The sequence below is a fragment of the Centroberyx affinis genome, unplaced genomic scaffold, assembly GCF_046629955.1.
Source record: "Centroberyx affinis isolate AG114_WGS23_722 - 3 ecotype Tasmania unplaced genomic scaffold, CSIRO-AGI_Caff_v1 ptg006300l_1, whole genome shotgun sequence".
Taxonomy (NCBI): domain Eukaryota; kingdom Metazoa; phylum Chordata; class Actinopteri; order Beryciformes; family Berycidae; genus Centroberyx; species Centroberyx affinis.
The window spans coordinates 89402-104134 of NW_027283203.1; the positions used below are offsets into that span (position 1 = coordinate 89402).

The 14733-nt window shown below is 41.8% G+C and overlaps 1 protein-coding gene across 1 annotated transcript in view; it reads right to left on the reverse strand.

Moving 5' to 3' along the window:
- Positions 1-254: 254 nt before the first annotated feature.
- The window catches only part of LOC139638343 (phosphatidylinositol 4,5-bisphosphate 3-kinase catalytic subunit alpha isoform-like), a 32466-nt gene continuing 17987 nt past the window's right edge, over positions 255-14733 (reverse strand). Inside the window, exons 12-25 of the mRNA XM_071512456.1 lie at positions 14394-14528; positions 8532-8656; positions 8354-8435; positions 7627-7791; positions 5745-5848; positions 5403-5574; positions 4367-4473; positions 4006-4127; positions 3810-3888; positions 3381-3551; positions 3047-3164; positions 1958-2109; positions 1217-1379; positions 255-450 (exon numbers count right to left, since the gene is read on the reverse strand). Of these exons, the coding sequence (XP_071368557.1) occupies positions 343-450; positions 1217-1379; positions 1958-2109; positions 3047-3164; positions 3381-3551; positions 3810-3888; positions 4006-4127; positions 4367-4473; positions 5403-5574; positions 5745-5848; positions 7627-7791; positions 8354-8435; positions 8532-8656; positions 14394-14528 (1803 nt within the window). The 3' untranslated portion in view covers positions 255-342. The remainder of the gene's footprint in view (positions 451-1216; positions 1380-1957; positions 2110-3046; positions 3165-3380; positions 3552-3809; positions 3889-4005; positions 4128-4366; positions 4474-5402; positions 5575-5744; positions 5849-7626; positions 7792-8353; positions 8436-8531; positions 8657-14393; positions 14529-14733) is intronic.

Sequence of the window (14733 nt, forward strand, 5' to 3'; positions counted from 1 at the left end):
CTTCTTGTAGACCCCCGGAAGGAGCAGAGAGGGATGCGGCTACATCGTCAGGACGACACAAAGGAAAGGTAATAATGCAGAGAAATGCATCCGTTAAAAAAATAAATGGAACTGCTGTGTCCAATAAAGTCTTAATCCTGGTCAGACAAAAAGATGAAAAATCCCATCGCTGGGTTAGCAGTTCCTGGTGTCGGTAGTCATAGTGAACTGAAAAAAAAAAAAAAAATCTGTGAGCGACTAATGCTTGGTGGTTGGAGGTTAGACGGCTGGAACTTCACCAGTCTGTTGACAGTAGCGAATACTCCATGGTGCGATTGGTAGCTTTTGTGTGCGTACAGCATATTAGTTTAGTGCATGCTGCCTAATAGTATGAAATATCCAGTCCATCTTGGTGGTCCATCCTCCATGGTGAGCGTCATTCATCTGCTTCATAAAGTAGTCCAACGCCTCCTGAATAAAGAAGAGAAGACAATGGATACAGTGCAGACTGCAAGAGAACAGAACAGGACGCAGTAAACGGGATAACTAGTCCAAGACCTCAATAACTATTTCAGAAATACTAATACATTTTTACACCCCAACTTCACATCATTTAGGACTATTCATGGACCCAGAGATACCCTGGTAGAAACAGGGTTCCTACACATTTTCAATTAAAAAATTCCATACTTTTTCCAGACCTTGATTTGTTCTGAAGATTTTGTCTGGTGTTCAATATGATTTACGCAGATAGACATCTTGCCCCTGCTAACTAGGTCATATCACTGTATAGATGAAGGTTGTTCTTCACAGCCACAAATATCACAATATGTGAGATGATTGGCAGGGTTCCTACACGGTTTCCGTTTTAAAATTCCATATTTTTCCCAGACCCTATGTTCTTGCCTGGATTTGATTTTGGTGGGTATTTGATATACTGCATGCTGACAGCGGCTGGGTAATAAGAGCGTCCCTCTATCTGAACATTATTCTTCACAACAACAAAAACTGTGGACTCAAAGTGGCTCTACAACAACATAAACGCTAGAATTATGTTTGTATCGGACCTGAACCGCAACATTTTCCATACTTTTCCAGACATTTTTTTCAAATTCCCAAACTAGTCAAGACCTGGAAATGATCAGATTCATTTTGAATACTTTTCCAGACTTTCCAGACCTGCGTAGGAACCTTGTAGAAAGGATTAGATTTGAACAAAACAGAAAAGCCGGTGCACCTGCTCGGTTTTCTCCAGGGCCAGTGTCTTCCTGATGTAGGCGATGTCGTCGAACGACTGCAGCTCGGGCATGCCGGAGCCCAGCATCATGGAGAACAGGTTGATGAACAGGTTGGCGTGCTGCCGGATGGCCAGGTAGGCCTTGTAACACATCTCCTGGAACCTGGGAGGGAGACGGGGGGGGGGGGGGAAAGGGAAAGTGAGATACATGAATTTGCCCAACTGGGGGGGAGTAAGGCAAGACTAATAACTAACTTCACTGCAAAGGCAAAAAAAAAAAAAAATTGCATATTGTAGCTTTAAGATGCTTTTTGAAAAGCTGCTGTCTTTGTTCCATTCCAATTCATTTCCAAGGTCAGCACCGAATCTGTTTGATTACAATGGCAACAAAAGTGTTTTTCCCCTTTAATGACATAGTTAAAGAAAACTGAATCTTTCCAAGGCCGTCAGCGCTATGTTGACAAAGCTCCTCTTTAATTATATTGGTGTAGCCAATGTGCTGCAATCCAATGCGCTGATAATAAAGTCCTACGATGCTGAACTGACACATGGGACTTCTATTCAATCATCCCTTTGTGAGGAGATGAAGAGAGGCCGGAAGGAAGGCAGAACAGGGACGGTTCTATTCAGAGGAGAGAAGAGGAGAGAAGGGAAGAGAAGGGAAGAGGAGAGGAGAGGAGAGGAGAGGAGAGGAGAGGAGAGGAGAGGAGAGAAGAGAAGAGAAGAGAGGAGAGACAGTACCTTTCAAACTCTCTGGTCTTGGTGCACTCCTGGGTTCCCTTGCTGATGACGATGAGGAAGTCTTGTGTGAGCACGAAGGGAACTCTCTCCCTCTTATAGCCAAATTTCTTCTTCTTGTGATCCAGGAAATGGCCAAAATCTATATGGAACAACTAGAATAGAGGGGAACAAACATCAAGCATTATAAACATAAGGGTGAAGGGTTACGGGGGTGAATGAAAATACAGTTGTTTATTCCAAAAAGCCCTGTTCACAGCATATATTTCTAACAACATTACTTCATTCTTTTTTTCCCTGTGAGTGACAGTGACAAATTTTGCTCTGACTCTGACTATTATTGTGACTGTCTGGCTGGCTTGCTTCTCCTCCACACTCCAGCACTGGCGGAGAAACGTTAGCTTGGCACGGCTGACAGTCTGAATTGCCACACTGCAGACATTTTTCCTCCCACAGGAAAAGCGTTTTATTACACCGAAGGGGATTTGGGAGCTGGGTCGGCGGTGATCCCGATACAACAGAAACTATCGCCGCACCTCTACATTATTCTCTATGCCTATGTCTATGATTCTCAACCTTTTTCATATCGAGGACCACTGATTCAGTCCACATTAGGGCCACGGACCCCCCATTTGATGAGATTTTGTGTCTCAGACCCAAATCTGAGAATATTTTTATTGCTAGATATGATTTTGTCCAGAATTCCATGACTATCTGTATTGTAGGTAGAGAGATAACAGAGAAACTATGATCAAAACAGTCATTTCTACATCTCTTTTCTTGTAAATGAAATCATGGTGAAGTATAACAATTCATCAATTTGCTGGGGACCCCCTGGAACCCCCTCAAGGACCCCTGGTGGTCCCCCGGACCCCACGTTGAGAACCACTGCTCTATGCTACACCATTAATAAAAAAATAGTCTGAACAGAAGAGAAAGAAAAGATTAGAAAATGAACAAAATCCTAATGGAACAAATGAAAACATTGATAAGTAATACTTGAGTATATTAAAGAAGTAAGTAAAGAAAAGTGGGGAAAAACGTTGTGTGCTGTGTTGTGGTGTGTGTGTGTGTGTGTGTGTGTAGGGATACCTGTCCGTCATCCTTGACCATAATGTTGCTGTTGTGCCTGTCCCCTATACCGAGGATAAATGTAGCTACACAGTAGCCAGCACACGACCTCGTAAACAGATCCACAGCCATGTCGTACCTGTGCACGCACACACACACACACACACACACACACACACACACACACACACACACGGGGACACCACAAAGTTTGTATTTTAAAAACGATGAAAAAGTGAATGTTTAAACAGTACGCACTGCAAAATGAATGGGGGGAAATGTAAACTAGAGGCAGACAGAAGTAAAGGGGCTGCAACTTATGTAACATTAACATTTTAGGAGAAAAAAACCTCACATCTCGCCCTTGTTCTTGTCCTTTAGCCACTGATGCAGGGTGTTTGAGTTGAACTGCAGCGCCCCCTTCAGGCCGCCTTTACACTGGATCTGCATGATGGTGTGGGAGCTGCGCACCACCTCAATGAGACCCACACAGTCTCCCAGTGAAAGACAGCCATAGGGCAGCATCCTGGACACACACACACAAAAAAGAGGATATTGTAGGTACTACACACTACATAAATAACAGTGACATAGTGTCCTTGGAATAGAAAGCTATACGCCAGCATTCATGCACCCACGGACACATTTACAACAGATTTTCTCAGTCCCACACACCTTGAGATAGGAAGGGTGAAAGAGAGGCAGACAAAGAAAAAGTGAAAGAAAGAGAGAGAGAAAGGAAGGAAGTGGAGGAGAGAGAGAGAAGAGAAAACGAGTGTAGTACCGTAGATCCAGTCCCTGGTTCTGCCAAATGTTCTCCATAATTCTGATAATCTGCAGAGTCAGCATGTCCTGACGCAAGTCTACAGCACACGGACAAAAAAAACAGTTATGGCTATCGACATTGAAAAAGGAGGCTTTGATGGGCTGTGTGTGTGTGTGTGTGTGTGTGTGTGTGTGTGTGTGTGTGTGTGTGTTACCGTCTCCGTTTTTGAAGATGATCTCGTTGTTCTGAAAGAGCAGTTCTGACATGATGTCCGGATTCTCCCAGTTCAACCACAAGGGCCTCTTTGCTGATGACATGATCCTGCATTCGTCTAACCTACATACACACACATACACACACACAGAATGTTACATAACACCCTGAATTAGATCAGTAGTAGAACTGAGTGTCGTAACTCAATATTATTTCATTACCATATGATTTTGTGGAAAGATAATAAATGAGAATATTGGATTACTGCCCAGCTCTATCTCACATTGCACATACAAACACTCACACACAACCTTATTCACACGTATATACACACACACACACACACACACACACTTCCTGACCTCAGGTTTCCCAGTTGGTGTGCAGGGTTGAGAGGGGAGGTGAAGTTCTGCAGGGCGTCCATGTAGTCCGGTCTCTTCATCTGGTCCACTAGAAACCGCATCTGGACCTCCACAACACACACACACACATACAAAACCACGCAAGTACGTGCATTTACACACAAGTGTGCGTGCATGTACCCACACACACACACACACACACACATACACAGAAAATCCTCTCAAACTGACTGCATTTGTAACCAACATTATTTGGTTGGGATAATCTATTTACATGTGTAGGTGTATCCCTTTACTATTTTTGACCATTGTATTTTTTCTGTATAATCCTTTATAATTCTTTATATAATATTGTTTATTTATTTATCTTGAGTATACAAACTGTGTTTCTCCAATCGACCAGGCGTCCAGGCTATATGTTGTGTTTCAGTTGTTGTGTTCATTCTATAAACATAAAACTTGGGTACATATATGTATATATGTTGAGCATGTATGTATATATAATATTCTCAGGTAGGTATACATGCGAGTGCCTGTGGGTGTGTATGGATGTTGTAAGTCTATGCATACCTGTTAACTGTGCCTTATATATGATTTATATTTTTGTATGACCTACTGCACATTTTGTATTTTCTAAAAAATCCAATAAACAAAATTGTGAAAAAAAAAAAAAAACTGCATTTGTGTGTTTTTTTTTTTAACATGGAAGATATTTACCATACTGTATGTGGATAAATATGTTATGAGTAGTCGAATACTCACATGGGTAATTACTAAAATTATTAATTCCTTCTGTTATGTAATGAGTTCTTCACAGTCTTGCCTGAACGCCAATGGTTAACAGGACGTTTTTGGTTTTTTTTAATAATTAGGATTAATGACTTTAATCAGTGGTGTGTGACACAGCCAGTTGAGTAGAAAATGATTCGGATTACAGGCTCAATTAAGCGGAGTAGCCACCAATAAGACCCTGGACCCTGTGTGTGTGTGTGTGTGTGTGTGTGTGTGTATGTGTGTGTGTGTCCACCTCCCTTACCTTCTGCGTCTCGTCCTTCTTCTCCTGCTTGAGGATGTCGGTGAGGTTGATGAGTTTCTCCATGGCCTCGACCTGCCTGCTCAGGTGCTTGAGGTACATGCCGCAGGCCCGGCAGTAGGACTCCAACAGCAACCCAAACCGCTGGCTCACCGTTTTATTGTGCATCTCTGACCTGAGAGGGAGAGAGGGAGGGGGGGGGGACACAAAGAGAAGGGGAAGGGCAGCAGACAGAGAGAATGAGAAGCAGGGAGGGACGATAAGGAGGAATTCTCGTTTTTAGCTTGGTGTAAAGAAAGAGAGAGAGGCAGGTGCGTAGACAAATCAGTCGGGACGGTGACTCACTTGAGGTGCCAGAAGAAGAAGTGCCCTATCCTTTGATTCGTCAGGGCCTTTTTGAGGAGGAAGCGGACCAGGGGGTTGTCAAGATACTGCTCGTACTTTAAAACCTAAGAAGAAAGAGAGGAGAAAGGAAAGGTGAAGAGGAGATGCAGGGGAGAGGAGGCCGAGCCTAACTCTGGGCTTAAGCCTGGCTTTTCACTGACTCACACACACAAATGTGAGTAATCAAATTCCCACTTGTACGGTCTACTTTCAATGTAGAACTTCACATTGTCAGCAGCATATGTTTACATAACCCTACAACTGCTCATGGTCTAGTTTAGCCTATTGCTTTCATTGTTTTATCATTTCATTTCTACTATTTTTATTGCATATTTTATACTCCATATGTGTGTTTATATTGAATAATATGAATAATAATACTTTTTCCACTGCAACCGCGTCAGTTGTCCCGGGCCCTGGCCCTCTAATTGTCCATAAACTTCTGGAATATTTTGTCAAAAATATATATTTGTGAGAACTTTAGATGGTATTTATGAGTCACATAAAAGATGAATATTTTTCTGTTTTCCAATTTTCCTTGACAGACGGATAGAAAACAATTTTACTTTCACCTATTATGTAAAAAAGTGGTTTGGTCTGGTCTGGTCTACACTTTGCGACCCTGTGGTATTCCGGGGGACTTCTCTCTAGCTAGTGAGATTTCAAGCCATAAAATCTAGATAGCGATAGGTCAAATAACTTGGGAAAAATATCGACAAGACAGCAGGACTCTCCTGTCAACAGCATGTCTGCATTAGGGTTAGTTTTCGTAGAATATTGAAAATAGTGGCTCCTTACCGACCGAAAAAAGAGGTATGAAAAGAGGTAGATGAAGTCCAAACCAAAGAGAGGAAATGACGATATGTTCCCAAAGATTTGCTCTTTCACTGTGGATTGTTTGGTTGTTTTTAGCCAAATTGCAGCAAAAAGGAGTCAGTAATAGGGTTGACTGGGAGACTCCGGTAATTAGCCTCAGTCTCCCGCGATAGAAAAAATAAATTCCCAGAGATTTTTTGATGGCTGAAAATAAATAAAAAAAATAAAAATTGCACTACGTGGGTTGATTTAAGTGACATGAGACACAACAGGGGATTTACTGCTCACTCACTGTGTCGGATGAAGGTTATTTTCGTGACTTTTTGCTGGCCTGTGCTTTTTATATACTTACTGTGTTGTTTTTCTTGGTTGCAGGTTGCGTATTTAGCAATTGGCAATGTGTGATGATGGTGAACGGGACATGCACGTTGCGCATTTGGCATTGCGTAATGGTGAGAGGGACACATAGTTTTTGGCATCTGGCGTTGCATAATGGTGAAAGCATATGGCTATTTGGCAACAAAATACATGTCAGGAACGAAGTAAAGTGCTAATTTTCATGGTAGATGATCCTGTTTTTCTAGTTTTGTATGGTAACTTTGTGTGTGTGTTTGAGAGCGTGAGAGAGAGGGAGAGAGAGAGAAAGGGAGAGAGAGAACTGATTGATGCTGTGCGTCATTGTGTGGCAATAACAATGGGCATCATAGTATTATTAGTTTTTGTGTTTGTCTACCCTCTCCCCCACCTCAAATAAAAAAAATCTCTGGTAATTTGGTCACATTGAGTTGACAACCCTATTCGCATCATGGTCCGAATGGCGTGTTCACACCTGTCAAAATGATCCGGACTTAGCGAAAGGGTCCTAAAGTCCGGACCAAATGTTCCTGGTGTGGCTTTTAATATGCAGACTATACCCAAAGATACCCTCACTATGTTGAACTCGCTTTGTGAGACAAGCCCCAGGTTGGCCCTTCAAGAGACTAGTTTTCCCTCCATTGGATGAGCCCTGACGTTACGTTAGTCCCACCTGTACAAGCTGAATGAGGTACTGGGACAGTTTGTCATCGGTCAGGTATTTGTCGAGGCATCGGACAGCAAAGTGTCTGACCATGGGGTCAGGATAGTTACAGTCCAGCAGCTCCATGGCCTGCTCAGGACGGATAGACGGCCATTCCTTTAGCAGGCAGTACATCTGGGGAAACACACACACAGACAAAAAGAAATCTGAATGAATACTCTATATACTAACAACAGAAACATATTTCAATGAACAGACATTTGATCAGCAGGTGGCAAATCTACAGGGAAACCCAAAATAAAGAAGTACAGATTTGGGATTTTGCAAGCTACAGCTCATTAACTAAAAGCTACTTCCAACATATTGTAAAGAATACGCATCCAAACATTAAAACAAAAAAAGGAGGTTTTTCCTCAGATGCTGACAAGAGTAGTCAAAGATGGAGCAGATGGAATCGTTCTGTGTGAACAGAAGGGGGCAGCTACACGTTCAACAGGCTTTGCATCTAGTATTCACATGCCAGCCACTACAGAAACAAACAAAAACGGTTAAATCCACTTTAAATATAACTATAACACATATTTATAAGGAGTTTTTGCAATTGCTAAACTGTCTCTCTTCATCTCTGCTCCTTCCCTTATTTTAGAGATTGAACTTTGACATGTAAGAGTTGTTTAGATGTTTGTGCTGGATTGATGTTTATATGGTGAACCGATAAGAAGTGGCTTAGCGCTACCTGTGCTACTTCATCTCTGGAGTTCCATTTGACCGCCAGGAGGATCTTGGGAAGGATCTCGGGGATGTTCATACAGTAGTGCCTGGTAGAGGGAGAGTGGGAGGACCGACTTATGTGTTAGCTTGCGTCCCAGGTAAGTTTATGTGCATCTTTATAGAGCAGTGAGTCCTGTGTGTACCTGTGTCTCCAGAGGAAGTCTTTCTCCTGCTCAGTGATCTCAGACAGCGGGTCTCTGTTACTCAGCTGTCTCAGCTGCTCTATGTCGCTCTCGGTCAAGGCGTGGTCTCTGGCCACACGATTGCTCTGGAATACAATGTAAACAATATTGTTTCAAATGCTGCATTTCATTATTAACCTGGCCCGGCATCGTATTATGCAAATTGCTCTGTCAGGCCCTGGTCCCTTGCAGTCACTATGGAACACAGCACACAGATAATACGTTATATTATTAACCTCTTTGAGCATCATAGGTTTGTTTGGTTACATGTTTCTTGAGGAATAAACAGAAAATACATCTAAATATTAACCTAAGCTACTATATAGAGTATACACCTCAATGTTGCTCTCTTGACTTTGCATTACTTTGGAAAGAAGTGCATTAAGATATAACACTTTACTGCAGAAGCTCTAAACCTTTACTACTATTTGGGATACGAAATTGCCGCCAGACAAATGCTGATGAATTTTGGTGAAGGGTGGTGAGTTAGTCTGCTTAGTATGGTGGTTCTCAACGTGGGGTCCGGGGACCACCAGGGGTCCTTGAGGGGGTCCCAAGGGGTCCCCAGCAAACTGATGAATTGTTAAACTTCAGCATTATTTCATTTACAAGAAGTGAACACAATTAGAGAATCTAGAAGAAAAGGCTATTTTCACTGTTATCTCTCTCCCTACAACGCAGACAGTCATGGGATTCTGGAGAAAATCATATCAAACAATAAAAAATATTCTCAGATTTGGGTCTGAGAGACAAAGTCTTATCAAATGGGGGTCCGTGTCCCTAATGTGGACTAAATTAGGGGTCCTTGATTTGAAAAAGTTTCAGAATCACTGGCTTAGTAGACACTCTGTCTCACCACTGCATGTCACCATTCATTATCTGGAGGTTTCTAACATTTTTAAATTATACCTGGTGAGAAATAGTGAAAGTGGCAGGTGAATTCTGGAGTTCATTATTTGCTGTGGTTGGTAGATAAAAAAAAAAAACTTCCTGTACTGACAGTACTGATGTAGGGATGCAAAAATAGGTTAGCAAACCATTTGGGTCCCTCACCCATAGTTTAAGAAACTAACACATTACTGCATTGCAGTACATTTACAGCCAAATAACAAACCCTCGTCTGTCTGGACACAGTCATCCAGCCATGCAGTTACTTTGAACTGCAAATAGAGCTTGAAACATTTGCATTAGTCATCCATTAAGACCCATTATTGTTAAGGAAGCCTCTCAAACCACTCAAGTTACAGATAAAGGAACGACTTAATATACCACATTAAGCCACCGTCATAAATAAATCAACACAGCATGGTCCAGTTGTCTCACATCACACAGTATCTGGTGGACCTGTGACAACATACCACATTAAACCAGTATGCATGCTCACATTATCTTGGTCAATGTCCTGTTTGCATGGTTTCCCCATGCCAGAGGGATGTAATGGTAAATTACATTAAAACAACACAATTATAGTGAATATTTTAACATATCACATTGGCTGTACAGTATGGTCTCCATTTAAGACCCCACTTTGTGTATGGACTCTACTCTCCCATTCTCAGCTGCCGCTTTTGCTTCACTGAAACATCAGTGGCCAGTCAGTTTGTGCCCGTGAAAAACAAATTCTCAAAGAAGTGAGTCTAGGCTCTGATCTCTGATATGCCACAGACAGATCGTGAACACATCTTAAAGTGCAAAGCTTCCAAACACCAGCCTAACATGTAACTTTTTTAGGCTGCAGATATGTCATCCATGTACCTCGGTGCTCCTGCTTCTCATGCTTCTCAAACTCCAGTACTTAGTGGTGCTGTAGAAAAATTCAGATTTCCATATTCCCAAACAAGAAACGAGAATACCGGAACTGGACAGTAGTTCCGGTTCCTCTTTGTTCAGCCAATCGTGGACGGAAGGGTAACGTAAGTCCTTAGAGGGCAAAATGACAACACCTTCACAGACTGGATCCTCTACATTTTAGAGAAACTGAATGATGAAAGTCTAGTGTTTGTAGTTTCGGAAAATGGATATACAGCATTTTGGAAAATTAACTCTTCAGATAGTTTTAGTTATGAACTCCAGTGATCTTTGTGTTCGTCCGACAGAGATACTATAACCAAGCTTCAGGAAAAAAAAAACCCATTAAGGGCAGATAGAATAGTGCACATATTGAAACTGAGGCCAGGGCTAGATTTCAAGGTTCACTGGGACTGGATTCATCCTGCGAGCTTCCAATTGCTTATGGATGATAATACTATGAAGAGCTGAATGAGCTGATCGCATCTCACATTCAAAACACGCGTCATGAATAAGTCAACGCGCTGTGTCACGCCGTTCACATCTTCTCACCACATGCGGTAACTCCAACCGCGTATGCATCACATCAGAAGTCATGGTCTCATGTCACACATAATGTAGAAATCTGATAAGACTTAGCATCACAAACACCATCATGAATAACTGAACACGGTGTCTTGCGTTGGCGCTATTGTGTTGCATGAACGGTGTTGGGGCCAAGCCAGTCATGGCGTTGAGTTTATGAGTATTTAATCACCTTTTTTATGAAGTGAATAGTAATATTAAAGTCATTTTACCAAACACTAACGTTACTTTCATGAGAAAACTGAGCCCTTAATTAAATTGACTAGAATTTATAACCTCCTCCTCTCCTCTCCTTGTCTCCTCTCCTCTCTCCTCTCCTTTCCTCTCCTCTTCTTATTCTCCTCTCCTCTCCTCCTCTCCTTGTCTCCTCTCCCCTCTCCTCCTCTCCCCTCTCCTCCTTTCCTTGTCTCCTCTCCTCTCTCCTCCTCTCCCCTCTCTCCTCCTCTCCTTTCCCCTCTCCTCCTTTCCTTGTCTCCTCTCCTCGTCTCCTTTCCCCTCTCCTCCTTTCCTTGTCTCCTCTCCTCTCTCCTCCTTTCCTTGTCTCCTCTCCTCTCCCCTCTCCTCTCCTTGTCTCCTCTCCTTGTTTCCTCTTCTCTCCTCCTCCCTCTCCTCCTCTCCTTGTCTTGTCTCCTCTCCTCTCTCCTCTCCTCTCCTCTCTCCTCTCCTCTCCTTGTCTCCTCTCCTCTCCTCTCCTCTATGGTGGGACACACAAACACACAAACCGCTCTCCAATTATAGTAGTGGGATTGAAATTTCAATTATTTTCTGTTGTCGTTAACAATAAATCAAAGCAATTGGTCTCTCTCCTCTTCTACGATGGATTTCTCCCTGTATGACTGATGATCGTCTCTTGGTGCAAAACGGCGCCTCTAGAAAGAAGCCCTCGCTCTTTTATTCTGAAGGACTGACACCAAAACCTGACGTTTACCGTTGACGTTTTAAATCGCTGAAAATGTTTCTGCAGTCAAACTCCATTGTAGCTGCGCTGTAAATATCTCTGTGATGCAACATTTGGCCAAGTATCCATGGGAATAACAAACCATCAGACAACAAAATGTGCCTAGAAATAGGGTTTTTAGGATGGTGGTAGGGCTGAACGATTTTGAAAAAATATCTAATTGCGATTATTTTGACTGATATTGCAATTGCGATATAATTTGCGATATTAGAGGGAATGATCATTTTTACATCATTATTCTCATTTTCACTGAAAAACGTATTCAAATGATTATGGTGTGATTTTTGCGGGGATCTGTACCAAACAAAGATGTTTTCTTAAGTCTGTAGAATATGATGTGTAGGCCAGGACATCTCTGCAGCACCACAATATTTACTTTAAAATGCTATTTTGACACATTTCACTGTTAACAAATATTGCGCCTCCTCTGATTTGAAAATTGCAGCAGGCCATATTGCGATTTCGATAAAATTTCGATGAATTGTTCAGCCCTAGATGGTGGATGGATTTTACTTTAAAGTAAAGAGGAAAAATAAATACCTTGGCCAAACTTCTTGTCAGCACTACCAAACTGATAGATGAGCAAACATAGCTCTTTTTTTCATTTCAATGAGTTTGTGAAACTTAAAGGTAATTTAACTTGTAATATAACATTACTCCACAGAGTAATACAGTCATATAACTAAACATCGACTTCAAAAAAGTAATATATTACGTACTATTTCAAAGTGATATACTTCACACTGTACACCATAGCAAATTCACTAAAGATCTATTTACACTGTAACCATAATTACATGTAATCATCAAATTGCCTTACACCACATATAGAGAGAGATCTGTTCACATTACATACAAAATACCATCATAAATAACTGAACAGATAGTCTCATTACATGTAGTATCTTCACCGGAGATACAAACACACCTCACAGTGGGTCAACATAAATCATTGCCAAACTATCTCAGGCCACACAAGGGTCTGATGAATGGTGAAATTCAAACACCATGAATGACTTACATCTTCTCACGTTAGTCACTCTGTGCCGCACCATATGCTAAATATACAAGAGATCTCATTTCATGTAGCATTAATGCAGGTGAGTGCTTGACCCGTCTCTCTTTCTTACTCGTTATATTTTTTGTTTTTCTTCAACAGGTGTATGAAGGTTGAGTTGTATTGTATAGTGTTTTTTTAAGTCTGAAACATATGTGTGAATCTGCCTTTGTGGATTCAGGTCTCACTCACAAAAGAATGTTTATCTCACCAGGACAGAGCTGGTTAAATAAACGTTAAATAAAATTGAAAAAAATGACAAATCAAGGTCCCATTGTCTCATTGGCAGGAGGCATCCTATTACAAGCACCATCAATCTCCAGACATCCCAGGTCCTGTCTCATTTTACCAAGTTGGATAAGGTTCCTGCATTTAAAAACAGTTCTAGTAGGTACAGACAGAGTTGAATGGATTCCATCTTTTTGGTAACCCATCGCTAATTAGCTGTACGATACAGGTGCTTCATAAAATGAGCGATAATCAGCTGGGAGTATAATAGTCAGCTAATGTTGCAGTAGCAAGTTAGCTAATGCTAGCCCCATCAGCTTATAGGAGGGAAAGACCTGAAAACATTTAGTGCCTGAAAAAATGAGATACTGGGCTTATTAAATTAAAGGTCAACAACAATGAGGCTACGTTTCAAACTTTGCCTTTCCATTCAGTGTTTGTTGACACCATAGACTGTAGAAAATAATGGACAAAGTGAATTAAACGTCATCCATTGACTTTCTACTGGCCTGTCTAAAGCCTGGGAAGTGGGGTTTCCGGGAGCTGACACGTATTTTTGGAGCCAGAGTTTGGCAGTAGAGTAAAATGAGTGGAGCGGGTGGAGTCGGAAAAGGCAACCCATACTGCCCTATATGGTCACCCATGTGTAGCCTGGAGCTGCTGCCATTGCCAAGGACAAGACTCAAGCAGACACGCCCCCTTACATGCCCTGAAATTCACGCTATTATAACCATTACTTCTTGTAAGAAAACCCAAAATTGCTACAAAGAAGACAGGCCTTATAGTTGGGGGTTAGTGTACATTACCAGGTTGTTACCTTTGTGTAAGACAACAACCCTTGACTGACAATTACCAACCATGTGGTGGATTGTTATGAATCAATTATGAGTACTAAGATACCTGTCCAGAAACACTGTAGTTGAAGACCAGTTACCTACAGTAGTAATGGTCACTAACCGTGTGATTAGCTCTTTGTGTTAGTTACCATTACATTACATAACACAACCCTTGGGGCTAGTTACCAGTGGTTAACGGTTAGTAGTGGCAAGTCACCTGACCAGAGAGGTTGTAGTCAAAGAACGTGTCTCTAGAGATGGCACTGTTAGCTTGCTCTTCTCCTGAGCTCCTTACCTCCCCATTACCCTGCTCAGCCCTTGTTGCAAGTTACCAGCCCGTTGGCTAGTGGTTGACCGGTGCTGGTAGTTACCTGTCCAGAGAGGTTGTAGTTGAAGCCCAGTTCCCTTGAGATAGTCCAGTTGGAGTGATCCTCTACAGCGGTCATATCTGGGTATTTGACTGGACTACTGAAGTGGTCAAACTCCAGCTCCAGGCATGGCGTTTCCTAGACAACAGAGAATAAACAGAAGATTAACAGTTAAGATTAACCATCTCACTGTGTGAATTGGCGGTATATCCCAAAAACAGTCAAATTTGCAAGTCAGTGTTTCCCATTGACTCCCATGTACATTACAGTGCTTTTTTTTTGTAAGTTGTCTTGGTCCTAGGTTCCTAAAAAATATCTATGCATAGAGAATAATAGCAGTGGT